At 40.8% G+C, this 19,287-nt stretch overlaps 1 protein-coding gene across 1 annotated transcript in view; it reads left to right on the top strand.

Moving 5' to 3' along the window:
- The window catches only part of RYBP (RING1 and YY1 binding protein), a 65,810-nt gene extending 58,798 nt beyond the window's left edge, over positions 1-7,012 (top strand). The window contains exons 3-5 of the mRNA XM_074957497.1: positions 2,910-3,086; positions 3,230-3,328; positions 6,392-7,012. Coding sequence (XP_074813598.1) covers positions 2,910-3,086; positions 3,230-3,328; positions 6,392-6,644 — 529 coding nt within the window. The 3' untranslated portion in view covers positions 6,645-7,012. The remainder of the gene's footprint in view (positions 1-2,909; positions 3,087-3,229; positions 3,329-6,391) is intronic.
- The last annotated feature ends 12,275 nt before the right edge of the window (positions 7,013-19,287 follow it).

The raw sequence follows: 19,287 nt of genomic DNA, 5'->3' as shown, positions 1-19,287 counted from the left end.
TACATATTGCTAACTTGCACAGAGAAAGAGGTTAATTTTGATCTTGTCACAGAGCCCTAACTTTTATTGGGCTTACGAACTCCATCAATAGTTTTAGAAAGACAAAAATACTGACACATGACCAAAAAAAGTGAAAAATTGCTCCTATATTGCATGTGTGTATAAGAAAGCAGATCCCAAACTAGTGAAGTATAGGATAGTGCTATGTAGAATTGTTTTCACACTATTTCAGACACACGGCCTCCTAGCAGTGGTCTTATGTGACTACGTGAAACCAGAGACCTTCTGTGCACTAACTAGGCAGATCTGTTTTTCAGCACCAGTTTAGATGTAGGAGTCCTGTTAATGGTGTATTGGGCACAATTTTAACACTCTGTTATCTAACCATAGCATCATAGGGTTTTTTATTTTATTTTATTTTTTAAAGCCTGTGATGAGTCTACACTACACAACTGGTAGCACTGATGCAATTGCATTGCTGCTAAAAAAATGAAAGAATCTTTAAAATGTATCTTTTACCCACTTTTGCTGTTTCATCTCCCTTACATACAGCAAAAACAGACTAGTCAATTTCACTTTTAATTTCTAGCAAGTTTCAATATCCAGTTCTGCTCTAGCATAGTACTTGGGAAATGTCTGAATCCCCAAAAGTTGTGTTCAGCAAATATTTTAATTGATTTTTTTCTTGTAAAACTAGGGAATGTTTAGATTTGTATTCATTTATTTATTTTAACGTTGGGACTAACGTTAACTGACCCTTTCTAAATTTTTCATTTAGTGCTGAGGTGCAGTAATTTATGGAGTCCTTTGTAAAGGCATACAAGAGTGGTGGTTACACAACTGGACTGACCTATGTAAAAATGTGTATGTGTAGCAAAGAATGCATTGATTATGTTTGTCTCTCTGGTTCCTTGCAGAACACTTTGTGCTATCTTTGGATCTTTTATGAAATGGGAACTTTGTGTGCCAAGATAAACTGGCTGATTTAATTCTTGAGAGGAGTTATTTTGTAGTTTGTAGTATTTTTGTTTTTGATTTAATCTATCAGAACTACAGATCCATGCTGCATGAGTTTACGCTATATTTAAATCTGCTTTAAAAAAATTAATTGAAAATGTGTTAATACAATATGTGTGTACACTACAACTTTAATTTTATATAATATTTATAGAAGCATTGTCTCCGTATATCCAGAGTTAAACATTAGGACCAGGAGAGAGAAATGAAGAGGTAAAAACAAGGTAGCAAACAGCTATTTAAAGAGATGGGCAGTGTGAAGGAGGCTGTTAGGAATGGCTAGAGCTGCAGAGGTGAATGCTCTCTCTACAGTCCAAGGAGTTTGCAGAGAGTGAGCAAAGGGTGGTGCTAGGTAAGGGAAATAGAGAGGCAGCTAAGTCCACAGAGCATATCTGGTAAAATTTTCAAAAGTCCTTGAGTGATTTGGGAGCCTGAGTTCCATTGATTTTTAGTGAGAGTGAGGATCCTGATCCATTTAGACGCTTTTGAAAATTTTTGTGCTAGGAAACATTCATAGAGACGTTTTGTAAACCAGAATAATTTTGAACTTGAACTTGAAATAAAAAATAGGGAGCCAGTGGAGTTGTTTGACAATAGGGAGGATGTGTTAGTGCTGCTTTGAACACATGAGAAGGAAGTCAGCAGTTTGCACATGCTGGGCTTTGGAGAGGCTAGAGAGAAGGAAAATACACAGTTGTCAAGGTGAGAGGAGATGAAGGCAGGAATGAGGATTATAGAAGGGATGAGTGTATGAATTTCTACTGAGAGCACTCAGCACAGAATTGTTAACTATCTGGTGGGTTAGATTTCTGCTTGAAACATTTGAAATAAAAATCTGGCTAAAAAGACAGAGTAATTTGTTTACCTCTTCTCTTCCCATTTCCCCTCTGTAATGTAACCTTTTCTCTTTTTTATTTTTGCCTGCACACTGCCTGCCCCCTTAATCACATTATCTCCCTCAAAAACCCAAACCTACTAGCCTTTAGTCACAGCAGAAACCAGCCATTTCACCTCAAGTTGTCTTTTTTGACCCTCACCTGGACAGCAGTAGACCATTTTAGACTTCTTGATCTCAGTTACAGCAAGTCAGCTCACTAGGGTCTTTGACTGAGGATATAATATTCCAGAAAGAGCATCCTTCAGTTTTTGTTGTCCTTTTTGTCTAAATGAATATACATTGTAAAGATTACTGAATACTATTTGGAGTTTGTAAACAGTTGTGTTGGGAGTGAGTGCTAGTTGGAGATTGGCACAGACAGACGTGACACTTAGTGGTACAGTGAATGTCCCATTTGTTTTGTTGTTTGCCATGAATTACAATCTGAGCCTTTGGTGGGACACAGTAAGTCTTAGTTGCTCTTTATCAGTAAACCTTCTGTTGCTCTTTATCTGTTGTCGAGGCCAAGTCCACTGCTTCAGGGAACTAGAACTTATTCTGAAAATCTAAATGTGAATGACACCTTACTAATTTTGTTTTTCTGTATTTAACATATTACCAATGTCTTTTTAATAAAATGAGATCGCACTTTAAGTCTAGATGTTTGAAAGCTGTCTGTCCATGTAATTCTGAAAGATTTAAAAGAGTGTAAATTTGTGAAGCATGTGGAAAAAGAGCATTATATTTGTTAGAAATATTGAGAAGGGTTCCTGGACTGTGGATTAGTACCAATGAAATTCCAGTTTATAGGGCTATCAAATTTTAGTTTGAAAATTTCATACTCGCTGGTAGCTGGTAATACGTGATACTAAGTAAGGAAATATACTCTGTACCTGAAAGTCAAATATCCTTCCATAAACAATTAAACGGATCTTAATGGTGCTTCTGCTACATTTGAAATGACATGTCCTTTATTAAATCATTGATTGTGGGTCTTATTTTTTTCTCTTTATAGAAAACCTAGAATAAACTCTCAGCTGGTTGCCCAACAAGTTGCCCAGCAATATGCCACACCCCCACCACCTAAAAAGGAGAAGAAAGAGAAAGTGGAAAAACAAGACAAAGAAAAGCCTGACAAAGAAAAAGAAATCAGTCCAAGTGTTACGAAGAAGAACACCAGTAAAAAGACTAAGTAAGTTTCAGGGGGACACTAGTTAGGTGTACAGTTAGTTATTCGCTATTTAAGCTTTATCAGTGATTGGTTGTCTTGCCAAGCAATAGTGCACATTAATCAGCAAGAAAACCTATAATAATAAATTTTTCCTACTTTTACAGACCAAAGTCAGATATTGTAAAAGATCCTCCTAGTGAAGCAAACAGTATACAGTCTGGGAATACTACAACAAAGACCAGCGACTCAAATCACACTTCAAGGTAAGTTTAATATAGAATCAATTGATGTTCATTTAGTTAGATCTTGACATCTGAGAATTGAACTGAAGGGTCCAAACTAGTGGGTTTTTTAATTGGGTTGACTGCCCGAGAGACAGAAGACTCTGATTTATCCACAGAATTGGTAAGGCATGAACATCAGTAGTATAAGCTTACTCTGTGCCTGTGCATCTGAATGATTACGTGGAAAACAGCAGCTTCAAATAGTGGAAGCAGTTGACTCACTGGACACTCAGTCCTTCGCCTTCTGATAAAGCTATTGTGTCAGTTGTGGTGGTTTGTTACTTTTAGGCAGTTAAACTGCTGTGTAGAAAATAGATATTAATCTAGTCAAAGGAGGTCACCTGTCAATTTCTTCTTACCTTCTCTCCATTTAGACCCAATAACAGTGTAAGGAGTGGATATATTATATTTGCCTGTACCCATGCCTCCAATGCTACCACTGCAGTTATGAGAAAAATTGTCTTTTGATTGTGTTCTTAGGGGACCACATGAAAGGTCTCATTAAACAATTCAGGCATTTACGAACTTTATTTTTGTCCAAGGATGAAACAGTTGATTCAAGCTGATATTTCAGATTGGCTTTTGCCTGTGTGTTAGAGTTAAGTCCTATCCTCAGCTGTGCTGACATTACAGGTTTCTTTTAAAATAAAAGCTATTGCTCCTTATTTCTCCAATGTAGCAAGCCCAAATTGTGGTTGTCTTTACGCCTTGAAGTCATGGAGGCAACAAGCAGAATTTGACCCCACAGTTTGACTACCTGTGTGAAAGTGCCAAGGGTGTGTGAAAGTGCCAAGGGGAGGAGAGTGCCTTTAAACTCCCTTTTGAGCTTCAATCAGATTTGTTAAGCCCTCCCAGACCTTGAAGAATGAGCAGGGGGGTTAGTCCCAAACATCAGGGTGGATGGGAAGCCACGGCTGTTACCACCTATCAGACTCCCGCAGTTCTCCCCTATTTTCTTGTCAGCATGTTCCAGTGGAGTCATGGTGACAGGGTATCTCCCAGCTGCAGCTGTTCAGGAATCCCCTGAAGTGGTTTGGTAGCATGGAGTTATTCTGGACAGAAGTTAATGTGGCTTGGGGCCATGTTAAGCAGATCATTGAGAGGGAGCAGTCTGCTCAGTGCACCTGTCATTGTTCCAGCTCCTGTCAAGTGACAGCAGAGAGGTGTACTCAATAGCAGAGAAGGGCACTGGCAGAAAGATCTGCACCAGGATCCCAGAGACAAAATCCGGGCCAGGATTTTTAGCTGTTTCTGAATACAAGAGGAAACAAACGAGTCTGTAAAGTTACAGGAAGAACTGGGTTTCCTAAAGGAAATGGGGACTTGGGGGAGAAAAATAAACAAACCTACTTCCTGGAATATTTACTGTAGATACAAAGGATCTATCAGTATAGGGTGGCCTTTGCCTGCTAAGTCTGAAAACTGACAAAATTGCCCAGATATGCTGAGCTAGTTGGCCTTTAGCATCACCCACATGCCAGGTGACGTTAATCATTTCATCTAAGTCTGTGGTTACATGTTCAAATCGCAACCTCTTGGGTGTGTAAATGAATATATACATACTTACGTGTATGTGTGGCTTCGCATTAGAACTTACTGACAGCACCTACGGGTTTGAAAAATCTAGTGACTAAGTGGAGGGGCAGTATTAAAAAGAAAATAAAGTTATTCAGTGTCAGGTTGTTATCCCAACATAGTTATAATTTAATATTTAAATATGATTAAAATATTAAGGTTTTTCCTGTTAAATTTGATGCAATTTTCTTTCTAGGTTACCTACAAACACAGTTTTTTAGAGTGAGAAATTTACAGCACACTTAATTGAAGGTTTAAATTCACAAGAATATCGTTTATTTTCCTTTTGAAACTATTTATCATCACCATTTCCCACCACTTTAGATAATCCTAGTGTAGAACCTACATCTATTTCAGTGATTTTATAGGATAAACTTGAACGGGGTAGCACTGGGATGATCGTCTACCAATTCTCGACACCAGCGGAGAGGCATTGAAAATATAAAATCGGATCCACTTCCTCTTTTCTCACTATTTTGAGTTAATCCAATATGACCCAAATGTAGAGGAGAGGGTTATTTTCTGCTCAGTTGGGAAACTGGGGCCTGGTCTTGAAGAAAAACCTGTCTGTCTCCTATCTCCATGAAAAAGGCAATTTCTAGCGCTAGCGAGCTAGTTCTACCTGATGTCTGGAGAACGCCCCTCTAATTTCCCTAGTGGGGAAAGTTCTGCTGCATCAGTCTGACCCACGGTGGGAAGGGAAAAGAGTTGACTGTAAATCACAGGTAGTCACTGGAGCAGACGTGGCATCCGCCAACAGCTAAAGGACTGTCTCACACGGCCAGCAATAGTACACGCCAGCAGAAGTTTGCCCTTAAATAAACTCATTGCATTGTATTTGTATCAGAATTTTGGACCAAATCCTGCAAACACATGGATGTCAGCCTCTGTGCAGAGCACAGTCCTTTATTAGCTGGGTTACTAATTGCATGAAAGCGCAGAAACAAATTACTGATATAATCCTGAGCTATAAAAACCAATGTGTTCGCTTTGTTTTGTCTTGTGACAGAGAAAAGCTAACACTGTGAGAAATGTCCTGGGTTTTACTTACAACAGCCTTCTGGAGGGAGCATTTTGAACAATTTTATACTTGGATTGATTGGGCCTCTGATTTGTATAAACTCAAAGTTGAGAAGGAGAAGCCAAGTTGTCCCAGTGCCTGAGTTATTTGCAGCACAGTGTTCCCCACATGGGAATGAACGTCCATGTTCAAATGCTTTCATGTAGTTTTGTATTGCAAAGTCACAGCCTTGTCTCAGAACATCAGGGCACGTGATGTGACAAGATGGAGTATTCAGATAACAGAATTCTTTCATCTTTTGTCCCATAGGGCTGGTACCAGAGCTCACTTCCAAACTAATCTGATCTGTCCAAGAGAGCTCAGAACATATCACTTAGTAGAAAGTTTGTTTCTGAAATATGGTTCCTAATAAACTTTTTCCCTTTTTTTCCTCACCTGTTCTTTAGGCCCAGACTGAAAAATGTGGACCGAAGTACTGCACAGCAGCTGGCAGTCACAGTGGGGAACGTCACAGTAATTATCACAGACTTTAAAGAAAAGACTCGCTCCTCTTCCACATCTTCATCTACAGTGACCTCCAGTGCAGGATCAGAACAGCAGAATCAGAGCAGCTCTGGCTCTGAGAGCACAGACAAAGGCTCGTCCCGTTCCTCCACGCCGAAGGGCGACATGTCAGCAGTTAACGATGAATCTTTCTGAAAATTGCACATGGAGTTGTGGAAAACTATGAATCAGGGTATGAAATTCAAACACTCCACCTGCCCATGGGGCTTCAGTCCTGGAGAGCCTCTTCTGTGCTTGAACACACACTTTCTTGGACATCACTCTCTTACTGATGCAGCCAGGATAATTTCTGCTTGTCATGGGCATCTGGCCACCAAGGAATTTCGCACCCTGACAATTACTCTTGACACTTTTATGTATTCCATTGTTTTATATAATTTTCCTAACAATCATTTATAATTGGATGTGCTCCTGAATCTACTTTTTTATAATATCTGCTGTGCACAATTTTCCATGAACATTACAACTTTTTTTGGTTTTTTGGAGTGTGTGGGGGGAGGGGAAGGGGACTTTATTTATTGCATTCACAAACTCCATCCTCCTTCAGCATATCCTTTAAGTTCAGTTCGTTCTTTCTTCCAGTTATACTGTGTACTATCAGTTTTGATATAAATTATATATAAATATATATATAAATAAATATATATAAAGGGTTATTTGAAACCAATACATGGAAACGCTGGTGCTTGAAACACTGTGAAGTGAAACAAAAATATTGAACAGTTAAAGATCTGGGACAGTCCCCTTTTGTGAAAGTGCTGATACTGAAATGGAACCAGGCTTAGATGAAAAGTATATTCCAGAAGGTTTAAACCCAGATGAGACCTGATTTTCTCTCTCTTCCCCTCTCCCCCGTTCCCCCCCCCCCTCAACTTTTGGCTAAACAGTACTGGACAAATAGTTTTTATTATACATTGTGATCTATAATGGGAAGACTCCTCCAGATAGCCTGCATTCCCAATAGAATAACTCAGAATGACAAATCACAAGTCTGTGTCCAATTGGAGCATGCTTATTCAAAAGTAACTAAGCTGGTTTCAGAATGCCATGCATTAATGTATATTTTGTTTACTTGTTGACATGGTTATTTCTTTCATAGCCAATCACACAAAAATGTGGTATTCTGTAATTTTGATTAATTCCATCCATTTTCCAGACCTGCATCAATGACTGAGGTGACATTAAATCTCTGTGGAGTGGCTGTTTGCTTTAGAATTCAAGGCAGAAGAGAACCCTAAGGCTGGAAGCTTTTTGGAGCTGATGAACCAAACCATTACATGTTCACATCTGATGTGGTTTGGTTCTTTCTTGGTCAAACCTTTTCATTTCTGTCTCTTTCCATTCTGTTGTGGGGAGTATTTTTGGGTTTAATTGAGTTGGGTTTGTATTCCAAGAGCAATTTCTGAACAGCATATCATCCAATGATGACATATATAGGCTTTTTAATGTTTGGACACTTCTAGATATTCTGCTGTGGAAGCTACAGTTGAGAAAAATCTTTCATGCTGGCAGGTCAGCAACAAGTGCTGCTCACGTTGATGGTCCATGTCTCTTTCATTCTTGCTCTGTATCTTTTCAGACTATAAACTTCGTTCCTGGTCTATTAGCATTGCTTTACAGTTTACCTTATGTGCATTGTCCTGCTAAAATAGTAATCTGAAGAGGTGAAACAAACGTTTTTTTAAGATTCAAGTTCTGTTTGTCTTTTTATCCTTAATTATGTGGCCCAGAGTGCTTTGCAGTAATTTCAGACACAGAGTCTGTAACTTTATTCAACATCAACAGGATATCTTTTGGGTGTTCTACTTGGAAAGAGGGCCACTTCTCGGGAACTTGGTGCCAGCTTCTTACATTGTGAATTAGTTGCTTGGTAAAAATAATTTCTGTCTGTGGAGGCAACTGAATAAAATTCTATTTTGAAATCAGCTTGGTTTTGAGTAGCAGACATGTAGGTTCCTTTCAAAATGATGATAAAATTATTCTGTGCTTAATTAATCCGTTACCAGCTCTGCTTGCATGTGTACGGTACAAAGCAGTGTCTTTACAGCTGCAGTTTTATTCTGAACACGTTAACATGGGCACCCCCTTTTAATTCTGTTTTATATCTGGAATATAAGCTATATTTACCTTTTTAAAACCGCATTTTTAAAGTATTTATTGAAAAACCAAAGGAAATCAGATGCTACCTATGAGCATCAATATGTTATACATAGTTTTAATACTATGAATTTCTCAATCCACATTTTAACATTAGTGGAACATTGCAAAGACATTCCTTTTCAAGTTTTACTGTTCCTTTAAGGGTCTCAGGGAGGGTAAACTGGTCAGCCATATTTATTTATTTTACTGAGATGTATTGGAATAATTTTTTTAAAGAGAGATTTTCTGAAGATGCCCCTGAACTTGTATATTTTGCACTGCTTTATAAATGAACCATAATCAGTCAGCTTAAATGCATTTGGCCTAAGCCAGCAAAGCATGTAAGCAGGAGCCTAGTCCCACTGACTTCAGTGGGGCCACACTGATGCTTAAAGTTATGCACGTGCTTGTGCGCTTTGTTGGCTGTCGTACTTTGTGCAAGAAAGCATTGTATGTACCAGAAAATTACTTCATGTTAAATGAATGGACCCATAGATTATTTGAAAAAGCTTTAACACACAGCAACGAGCTACTCAGAGGCTACTGATTCAGTCACTGAAATCTTCTTTGGTGGTGGTTTATTTTGGGTGTGCCTCCTTGATAAATTAGCTGCTTGTAAGGATGGAGTGGAAAATTGCTTTGGTACAAGAGAACTGAAACTCTGCATTTAGTAGAAATTGCTAGCTAAGCATTTGAACCTAACCGGGCCACATTTTTAACTGTTGTGTTGTGGATTTGAAGGATAGTGTTTACTTTTACACTTAATTTCTGAAATTGATAACACCCCTAAGGCATGTATCTGGAAATGGAATTCCCTTCACTTTCTGCATTTTCAGTTTACCCTGCTATCATTAGGGAGCATGTTTAAAAAAAATTAGACACTAGTGTAAAGGAAAGACCAGAAATGCTTGGTATTCAGTGGCACAGAAAGCAGGTAAGAAAAGCACAGTGTTATGTTTGCAAGTTTTAACTTTTACACACAAACACAGCTTGCCTGACTTGCTCAGTTTGACATAGTCATGCAAAAGAAAAAGTAAAATAATTTTAACACAGACTATTTATTTTAATCAAAACACTTTGGTCATTTCAAATTGGACAGATTTAAAATTTGGCAGTAGCTTCTGTGAGTTTATTTCCACTGAGATATTTTCACCTGCCTTATTAAGATCATTCTCAGTCTACTTTTTTAAGCTACAATAAACTTAAATTATTGAAAATTTATTAATTGCTGACTATATAATAACCTTTGCTTGTATGTAACCGAAAAATGGTTTTAAGAGCCAACATTTAGAGTATGACAATGGAGCTGAACAGTTTTTAATGCGCAAGCAGTTCTGTTCTTGTGTATGACTTGTAACCTTAATTTACTGTGTAAAGATGGTTACATTATTTCCTTAGCTTTGTTTGTTGGAGACAAATATAGAATGCTTGTTTAAGTATGTCAAAACATAATCTTATCTTGTGGATTTTTATGTTAATGTATTATACGAGCTATATTTTTCATTTGCCCAGAAAGACAGCTTGTATAACGCTTTTGAAAGTTTCTCCGCTCTGTAAAGTCTTTAGAGCTGACAGTCCTGTTAGGTTTGTTTTGATCTTCATGCTAAAGTGTCAATGGTGGTTTTGTGAACTGGTCAGAAATTCACAGGTCTTAAATGTTTTCGGGAAATTTATATTGGACACTGCTCTTTGTCTAGCAAATAAAAGATGTTAATATATTCCTGTTACTGGCATGTGCACGACTGTTATTAGAAGCCACTTTATCATTTTCCTGCTTTAAATAGAAATGTCTATTTATGAATTCTGCTTGTAGTTTTTTTCACAAATAAAATAGTAAAATTTAATTAAATCTGAAAGCTCTCTTTTTTGGGAGATGCCAGTATTAAGACAAGGTGAAGAGCTTGTAGTATTGTAGCTGCTTTTCTGCAGAATGTACAGAATTATTATATATGGGAAACACAGTTGCTGTACTCCAATCCTGCAAACACTTAATGCACGTGGTGAACTTCATGCACGTAAGTAATACCATATTGTTCACTGAGGCTAATCGCATGAGCAAAGTTGCAGATGTGTTTGCAGAATTTGGGTTATATTGCTTTGCAAATAACAGAAATAGACAATTTCCCCTCCCTCCCCCATTTCTGCAGCTATGGTGAAGTTTAGTGCAAAGAATTTTAGTGAGAGCCCCTGGGTTATCTTGAGCTACCAAACTCTTAAGAGTAACATTTTATAAGACTTTAATTGGAAATCTAGATATATTTTTGCATTGTAAAATACTGCTATTTTACAAGTAGTATGTGCTTCCACTGTCTAGGAAACAAGGTGGTATGAAATACTGAACTCCTTCCGGTTCTGGGTTTTTTTTAAGTGATTGAGTAATTCAATAGAACTGTATAAGTTATCAAATTAAAAGGAGTTGATTCTTCTGTGTCTTATAACTAATGTCACTAGAAGTTGCTTAAAAAAACACCTCACTATAGATGCAAACTGTTTAAATACTTATCACACTTGGAAATGTTTCAAAAGAATTGGTGCCAAAAATACGTAGCAACAGGGAAGGTAGTTTTAGAGAGCCCAGAAGCATTGCGTGGTGCATCACAGAAAAAAGTAAAGAAACAGGCCTTGCCTCAAAGAACTGAAAGTCTAAGGCCCTGACCCATCAAGCAACTGGGCAGGCAGACCTCAGAGTCAGCGTAATCATTTGCAGGATTGGGGCCTCAGGCCAGCTTTGATAAGAGTGATAGAAAGGAGAAAGTGAGGATTGCAGTAATAGAATCACTTTTATTAAGAAATGTACACAGCTTGAAAGATCCATTAAATTAGCGTTTTTAACCTGCTACTTGTAGGGAACAAGGCACAAGCCAGATGTACTTGCATGCGGGAATCTAGTTCATAGCAGCTGTTCAACTTCTGTCTTAAAATGTCACTAAGTTTAAAGTGTATATTGGTCATGGTTATAAAATAGTATCCTGCTATTTCATTATACAAAATAAAGGTGATAAAACTCATCAGCTTGTATGTCAGCTAATTTTAAAGCTTTTCTTTACTGACTTTGTAGAGAAGAATAGGGACAGACGCATCAAAGAGGCGCCAGCTGTAATAAGAATTAGTAGAAGTCTCTTAGTTCGTGGTGTCACTTTCAACATCCATTGCAGAACCATGAACTCACTAGGTTAGTTTGGGCACGCAGGCCAAACAGCCAAGAGCCATGTTTTGAAACTGTTGCCTGTGCTCTAATATTCCATAACTTCACATTAATAAGATACAAGAAAATTTTTGTTACCAAGGGCTAGATTACAATCAGTTTGAAAGATCCATGCAATCAATCCTTTGAAAGACACAAGGCCATATGAATTTCAGTCCAGGGATATGGAGCCCCATTATCAGCTGCTCCAACTAATAGTCTTTATCTGACACAAAAATGAGTAGGGATCCTGATCTAGCTTTATAATAACACAGTGAATAAGAGTGTGAGGGTGGCATTTGCTGTAAAAGAACTTGCCTTACTAATTAAATATGAACACAAAAGTAATAAAGAAACTAAAAGAATAATTAACACAGAAAGATACCCCTGAAGACTGGGTAAGAGTGTTAGAAATCCACAGCAGGATTACTCTATTTTAATACTAGATGGACACCCTCATAGTGATTAATTACATGTGTCTAGCATCACTTTTATTGCAGTGAATCACAATTGGAGTTTCTAGGGCTCAAGCTGAAAATTGTCTACAAAAGAGATGACAGATGTGACGAATGGCAGTTTCTGCCCCAGCTGTAGCAAAGTGTTGGATTACAGACCACTGAGTACCATGTCAAATCAGAAAAACACCAGAAGACAGGATTTGTGTTAGATCCAGAGTGTAGGCAAACCCTTCAGAATCCCATGGAGACACTGTTACATCAGAGAAGAAATGGCTGCTGCTTTTGTCATTAGGATTGTAGCTGCTTCCCATCCATCCTTGCAAGGCTGACAAAATAACTCCAGTTTCTTTAATACTCATGTGCAAAGCAAGCAGAGAGAGCAGCCTCTTTGGAACCACTGTGGAGATATCTTTGGTTGAGGTATGTGAACCCAAACAGCGCCGTGCAGTCTAATTAGAAAATACTTCTGTTCCACTTAATGCAAGAACAGCTTGCAGCAGGATGATGTGCTGCTCGTTTAATTTTGCTTTGAATGTGCAATTCTCTTCTTGGTGGCTTTGGGCTTGTTTCCATGCCAATAAGCTCAGCACTGTCCACTCTCAATCTCTGTACAAACATGTCTGTCACTGACTGGCAGTGCTTGCTATGTGCTAAATGTTGGTCTGGAGTGATCCCTTGGGTAACTCCAATGCTTTAACTCCATCCATTATTCTTAGCCTCCTTCAGTGCAATGTCAAGGCTTTCAGAAGTGATTAGTGAGGCTGGGTGCCTCTGTTTTTACATGCCCAATTTGAAAACACCTTGAAGGGGCTTGATCTTTCAGAGGATGGGTGCTCACACTTTCTGGAAAATCAGGCCCATTTCCGGGAGTCCCAACTTGTACACTTTGGAAGGAGTCACTTCTTGGGCAATTTGCTGAAATGCTCATTATGTTAATGGTGACCAGCTAAAGTTCTAAATAAGTAGTCTGACATTTGTGTATTTGGTCTCGGAATGGGGTTTTGTGTGGTAGCCATGTGCTCAGGAACCTTATGATGACATTGCTGTCTCACCTAGAGATCTGGCGTCCTAGCCTGGAAGAGTGGTCTCTAACTTGGTTATAACTGGTTAGAGTTCTTCTGTGATATGGCATTGAGCCCAGCAGGAGTTATCCAACTCTTGAGGCTGGTGGCAGGATTGTGTGGAAAGAGCCTGGGTTTCCATTTAAGCAGCAAGGAAAGGAGGATTTGCAGCTCAGGTTGCACAAATAACTCCTGGCAACTACTTGTGGAAAAGAAAGATGATCAGAAGGACACACCTGAGGAAAGATACTGTGATCTCTGAGACTTCAAGTCTGTTTGTGTTGCTGTGCTTAGTTGTTATAAGGCCTAGGAAATATTTACAATGTTTTCCTTGTGTTTCTTGTGTATTGGTGGCTTCCTTCTATAATAGTTATATAATTGCTAATCCTATTTTTACTTCTATAATTGTTAAGCCAAATAATACAGATCTATTACTCTCCCTAACCTTGTGATGTTTGCTTTGTATTTATAAGAAATCACTCTCCAGGGATGAATTGAATCTAACATCGATGCATCCTTTGAAACCTGCTATCCTGTTACCATTACATCTAATACAGAGAGATCAGCGAGACAGTTTGCCCTAAGTAGTACACTCACAAAAGGAAAGGTGTGTGTGTGTGTGTGTGTGTGTGTGTGTGTGTGCAAACCAGCAACAACACATAAGAAATTCCAAAATGATTTTTTTTTAAATAAGCACTTAGGTTCTAAGTCCCAACAATGCTGTCACAGCCAAGCAAGAAAATGAAGAGCAGTGAAGAGCAATATCGATGAAGTTTTATTTCTTTGCTTTGCTCTTTGGCTTCAACTGGAAAATATGGTAGCTTCAGTCTTGCCAACTCATGATGTTATCACAAGTCTCATAATATCTACTCCTTTGTTTAAGGTCCCAGCTCCTCCTGGTGCTGAGACTCTCAAGTTTCCTTTAAAAAAAAAAAAAAAAAAAAAGTTTCTAGCCCTCTTGCAGAGGGTAGCCTTTAAATGTAACCTAAGTACCCCCAAAAAGAAAAGGAGGACTTGTGGCACTTTGTGAGCTACAGCCCACTTCATTGGATGCATAAGTACCCCCCTAAAGGATAAGAAACCAAGAAGTCAAAATCCCCAAATTTTATATTTTAGAAAATCTCTTTTTGGGGCCTGATTTATGATTTTTTTAAAACCATTTGGTATTGGCAATGCTGCACCTGATGTGTCTGAAAGGGTGTTCCAGCATGCTTGTTTCCTGTTTGCTCATAAGTGTTTTCATTTTCAAAACAAAAAATTATACCTGAAGTGCTCGAAAGTGTCATGCTGTGAAACTCCATGTCCTGGATTCCTTGGAGCTGCTGCTCTCCATTTCCTCTTGCCAGCAGGTGAGTCAGAAATGTTTCAAGCGTGTAACCTGACAGTTCACTTAAATGCTTTGAAATATCCGGTGTAATACACATTTGAAAATTGCACATCAAAAGCTTTTAGGATGTATTCATTGGTTAGAGCTACTAGAGCTGGCCAGAAATCTAAAGGGCCTGAAAGGCTGTTGGAGAGCGTTGGAGAAAGCTAGCAGGGAAACAAAGAGTGAATTTTAGAATGGCCCGGGGGGGTGGAGCATGTGTGCAATCAAACAGAGCTCCAGCACGCTGCAGAGGGACAGCATGTTGCACACAGCAGAAGAGGAGGGACCGATAATGCATCAAAACAGTTGTTTGCCTGGTGCCACACTGTGCCTTTCATCTGCTGTTTATGGGGCTTTCTGCTGTACGGCTTGCTTCAGATTGTCTGCCTGAAGAATGCGGCATTCAGACATGTGGTTTGTATTACCCTGCACGTCGTGTGCAACTCGCTGTTTTTAAATGTAAAGCCCAGAGCAGTACAGAATCGGTAGAGCCATTGTACTATTTTAATTACACCTTTCCCCTGCAAGTTAAAAATCTAGGATTTAAAATGGAAACAGGCTCAGGGCTGCAAAGACATCCTCAGCAACAGGGTAAATACAGAAAGATGCGACTTCCAAATTTCTCTATCTAATGTCTGCTCACCCACCTCTGCTGGCTCATCTTCGCTCTAGTAAGAATTGGCAACGTATCACTATGGATAAGAATCCCAACTATTCTGCATAAAGCTTAGCCTGTTATCACTGAATTGGAGCCATAAGATTCAGCCCACTTGCTTCTTAAGTTAGTTCTCAGAGAGGCTCCCAATAGTTTATATAAAATAATAAAACAACTTTAGCAACCCATTACATTAAACTGATTTCTCTAGCATAGGGGTATCTTGAAACATAAAGAGAGTAGACTTTTCTAACAGGAGAGATCTTGACTTTCTGTAAGTGGCAGTAGATATGGACTCTGGTAGCTAAATGTAACCTTTCCAGGTTCAGGAAGGCCAAAGATCTGCCCTCATATCTGCAATAGTTAGAATTCATGGCTGCTGACTGATCTTCTCTGGGAAGTTCAACGTAGAGATCACTGGACAAAGTTTCCAGTTTTGAAGAAATGGTATTTTTCCATTGACCACATCCAGGGCTAATTCACAGCCACACCAAATATAAATCCTACCATCCGCCACCAGTTTTTTAGCGGGTGAAATGTGTAGCCCAGCAGTTCAAAAGCAGAACAAGCTCCCCTCCCCCCGCCATTTGTCGTTTTACTCTGCTGTATTCGAGACGAGTTGAATAATGCAACATGAATGGAGTTACGCTGCTTTTCTGTACACCTTCGCTGCTCAGCTGCCATCGTAACACTCCACCGCCACCTCATTGCCTGTAAATAAATGGGGCTGCTGCTGTTTCATTCCTCAAAACACACAGCTTTATATAACCTAGCACACCAGCCTTGCCCTGCAGCTGTAAGCCGGAGTGTGAGGATACCGACAGCCCCTGTGCTCATGTGCGCTGCTGGGGCCCTGCTCCACTACGATAGAAGCTAGGAGGCAAATCAGCATATGCTCGGACAACCACACCAAAAATGGCCCCCAGCCTGGCTCTGAGTGCTTTAGCCGTGCTGGCTATCAACCCCCAGATCTCCTTCTCATTGCTTGCTAGATCACTTTGTCCTTCAGCAGCTCTTCCTTTTTGGCGTTGCACTGGAGGCAGACAGCAACTGATTTCCAGGGCTGCTTTAGTGTCTGCTAAGCCAGTTACATGGGTGGGATTTTCAAGTGTTTGACAGAGTTGGCGTGTCCATCTCCCTTGGGCATTTTTGAAAATCCCACCCATTATTTGCTAAGCAACAACAATGTGCTTCTGGGCTGAGCGCCAGTTGGAGGAGGATCAGAGACCGTCTGGGGAAAGATGCCCTACAGCCAGAGGGATGTAGATCAGATGTAGATGCCATCTTCCTGGGAGCCATGTTGAGCCATGCCAATGTCCCTGACTGCAGATCCTTGTGGGACACCCAGCAGTGTGTCAGGAAGCTGGGAGCGGTTGTGTGTGCGCACAGCTGGGGGTTGGGGGGAATGTCTGAAGCTGATGACTGTTTGTTAACAAAGCCCGAAGCTGTTTGTTGCAATCTTCTTGCATCAAATTGGCATCAGGGGAGGCGGTGGTGGCCACCACAGTGCGTCCAATCTCTGAAGAACTCTGCGTAGCTTGAAAGCTTGATCCGTCCACCAACAGCAGTTGGTCCAATAAAATATTAACTCACCCACCCTGTGTTTCTCATATCCTGGGACCATCACAGCTTCTACAACACTGCAAAAAAGCAGTTTGTATCCTTAATCCAGATGCTCCTGCCCTTGATTTCCACCAAGGAGAATGTGCAAGGCCTTTGAAATCTTCCTGTTGTGAGTCTGGACTTTGCCGCAAAGGGTTTGAGGGGATTGTAGGTGCTTGGGCGCTGATGGGCAGAATATAGCAGATAGGGGAAAAAACCCTCAGTGAGCCAAACTATATCCTTATAGGTTTCAGAGTAACAGCCGTGTTAGTCTGTATTCGCAAAAAGAAAAGAGTATTTGTGGCACCTTAGAGACTAACCAATTTATTTGAGCATAAGCTTTCCTGAGCTACAGCTCACTTCATCGGATGCATCCGATGAAGTGAGCTGTAGCTCAGGAAAGTTTATGCTCAAATAAATTGGTTAGTCTCTAAGGTGCCCCAAGTACTCCTTTTCTTTTTGCGAATATCCTCATAGCAACGTGCACTGATGTGTTTGCTGCAGGGTATGTTCTCCCTATCAGGAGACAGTCGGGCTGGTTGTGTAATTAGCTGTTCCAATTGCTTCCCAGCTATTCAATAGAAATGTTGCTGGTGTGAACTTAGTGACGTAAAACCAGGGCTGGAGTTAAAACCATGGTCTGGATGTAGGGATAAGTGCTGCGCTGTGCTGGCAAACCCAGAGGGGTTTAATTGTTACTGCAGTGTTGAGCTTGATGGGTGTGTGACAGTCTGTGACAAGGAGCTAATTGGGAGTCACTGTAATACAATAGGAAGGAGAAAAATGACTGATGGGAAACCTGCATGACTGCAAATGATCATGAAATGTGATGACATGGGGGGGGGTGGCTGAGACAAATCAGAGGCAGTGGGCGGGAGGGGAGGCTGCTCTGTGAAGGTGCTAGGTTTGGGTGTTGTGTGATGACTGGCAGCTCTGACTCAGAACTGAGGAGTCTGTTGCCTGCAGCCACCTTCGCTCGGCTTCCCAGGGAAGCATTATAGCTTCTCGCTTGGAGGCTGCAGTGTGAAAGCAGCCAGACTTCCATGAATCCACAGGGCAATCCTGACCGTCACTTGCAGGGGCAACACAGGCAGGCAATTCAGCCATAGCCCTGTAGCCCACAATTGGGGTTTGCTTTAGAGCCCTGTGCAGGACTCCTCTTTAATTCTGCTCCCGCTATTATGGCAGCGGGTCCTCTGGGACCTGTGGGATCCCAGTCCTGCTGCAGGGCTCTGGTTTGCTTCCAGCTTGCCTGGGGGAAGCACGTGGGACTGTGTGTGTGTGTGGGGGGGGGGGGGGGCAGGTTGGCTAATGAGAGCAACTTGAGCAGACCTGTCCCTGTGCTGTATTTACCCTGCCAAGGAAAATCAGAGAACAGCAACATGAAAACAATCTGAACAGGAGAGAACTGAGAAGGGAGCATGTCCTCCAATGTTCCCCTCCTTTATGCCAGCCCCTGGGCCTACCAGACAAAAATGGAAGTGCTGCATTTTTTTTAGACCTTCCAACTGGCAAGTGTTCTCTTTAGCAGGGCGTGTGCACACATGCCCTCCTTGTGATCAGCCACTCTGCAGAGGAGGAATACGTTCCCAGCCAGAGAAAATAGGCCATTCTTTTAATAAGATTTTGTGTCTAGCCCTCAGTTGCCATAATCACCTGGAAAATGAACAGCATTCTGTGGGGTAGTGAAGTAGTATTTACTCATCCCATTTTACAGATGGGGAACTGAAGCACCGAGGACTTGTCTTCGCTGCAAACGTTAACTAGTATCACTCCACTTGACAACACTGCGAAGCAATGCTCCAGCTGCACAGAGTGATTGGGTTTGCAGCTGATGGGCGGTGCTAGCTGGAGCTGCATCACTACTGCTCAAGCGTCAACACCTCCTCTCCCGTAAGGGGGCAAGTAGCTGGAGTTTAAAGCCTCCCACACTAAAATCCCAGCTGTCCAGAATTTATAAACCCAAAATAGAGATTTTTGTGTGTGGATGGGAGTCAGGTTAGGGACAACTAAGGATCCACAGGGCTAGAACCTGCAGTTGTGGGGTTGTGGATGATCGATGCCTCCACATTGCCACGGGGGAGCTAGGCAAAGGAGCATCAAGAATTAGTGGTGGGTTAGGCACTGCAGGAAGTACCGCCTGGAGAGGCCAGAGTGACAGAACCCTGCGGCCACCTGATCGGTCCACATCAACTATTCAAACCAAGAAATTGTCTGAGCAACACCGCAGAACAGCTGGCTCCTGTTACAGATCTCGTCTTTCGCCCCATCTTGCTCCTGACTCCTGCCTTCAAACCTGGCCCAGCTTGG

This window comes from Natator depressus, chromosome 7 (assembly GCF_965152275.1).
Source record: "Natator depressus isolate rNatDep1 chromosome 7, rNatDep2.hap1, whole genome shotgun sequence".
In the NCBI taxonomy this organism is placed as follows: Eukaryota; Metazoa; Chordata; order Testudines; family Cheloniidae; genus Natator; species Natator depressus.
The sequence above is the reverse complement of the archived record's forward strand: the minus strand, read 5'-3'. Positions and strand labels throughout refer to the sequence as shown.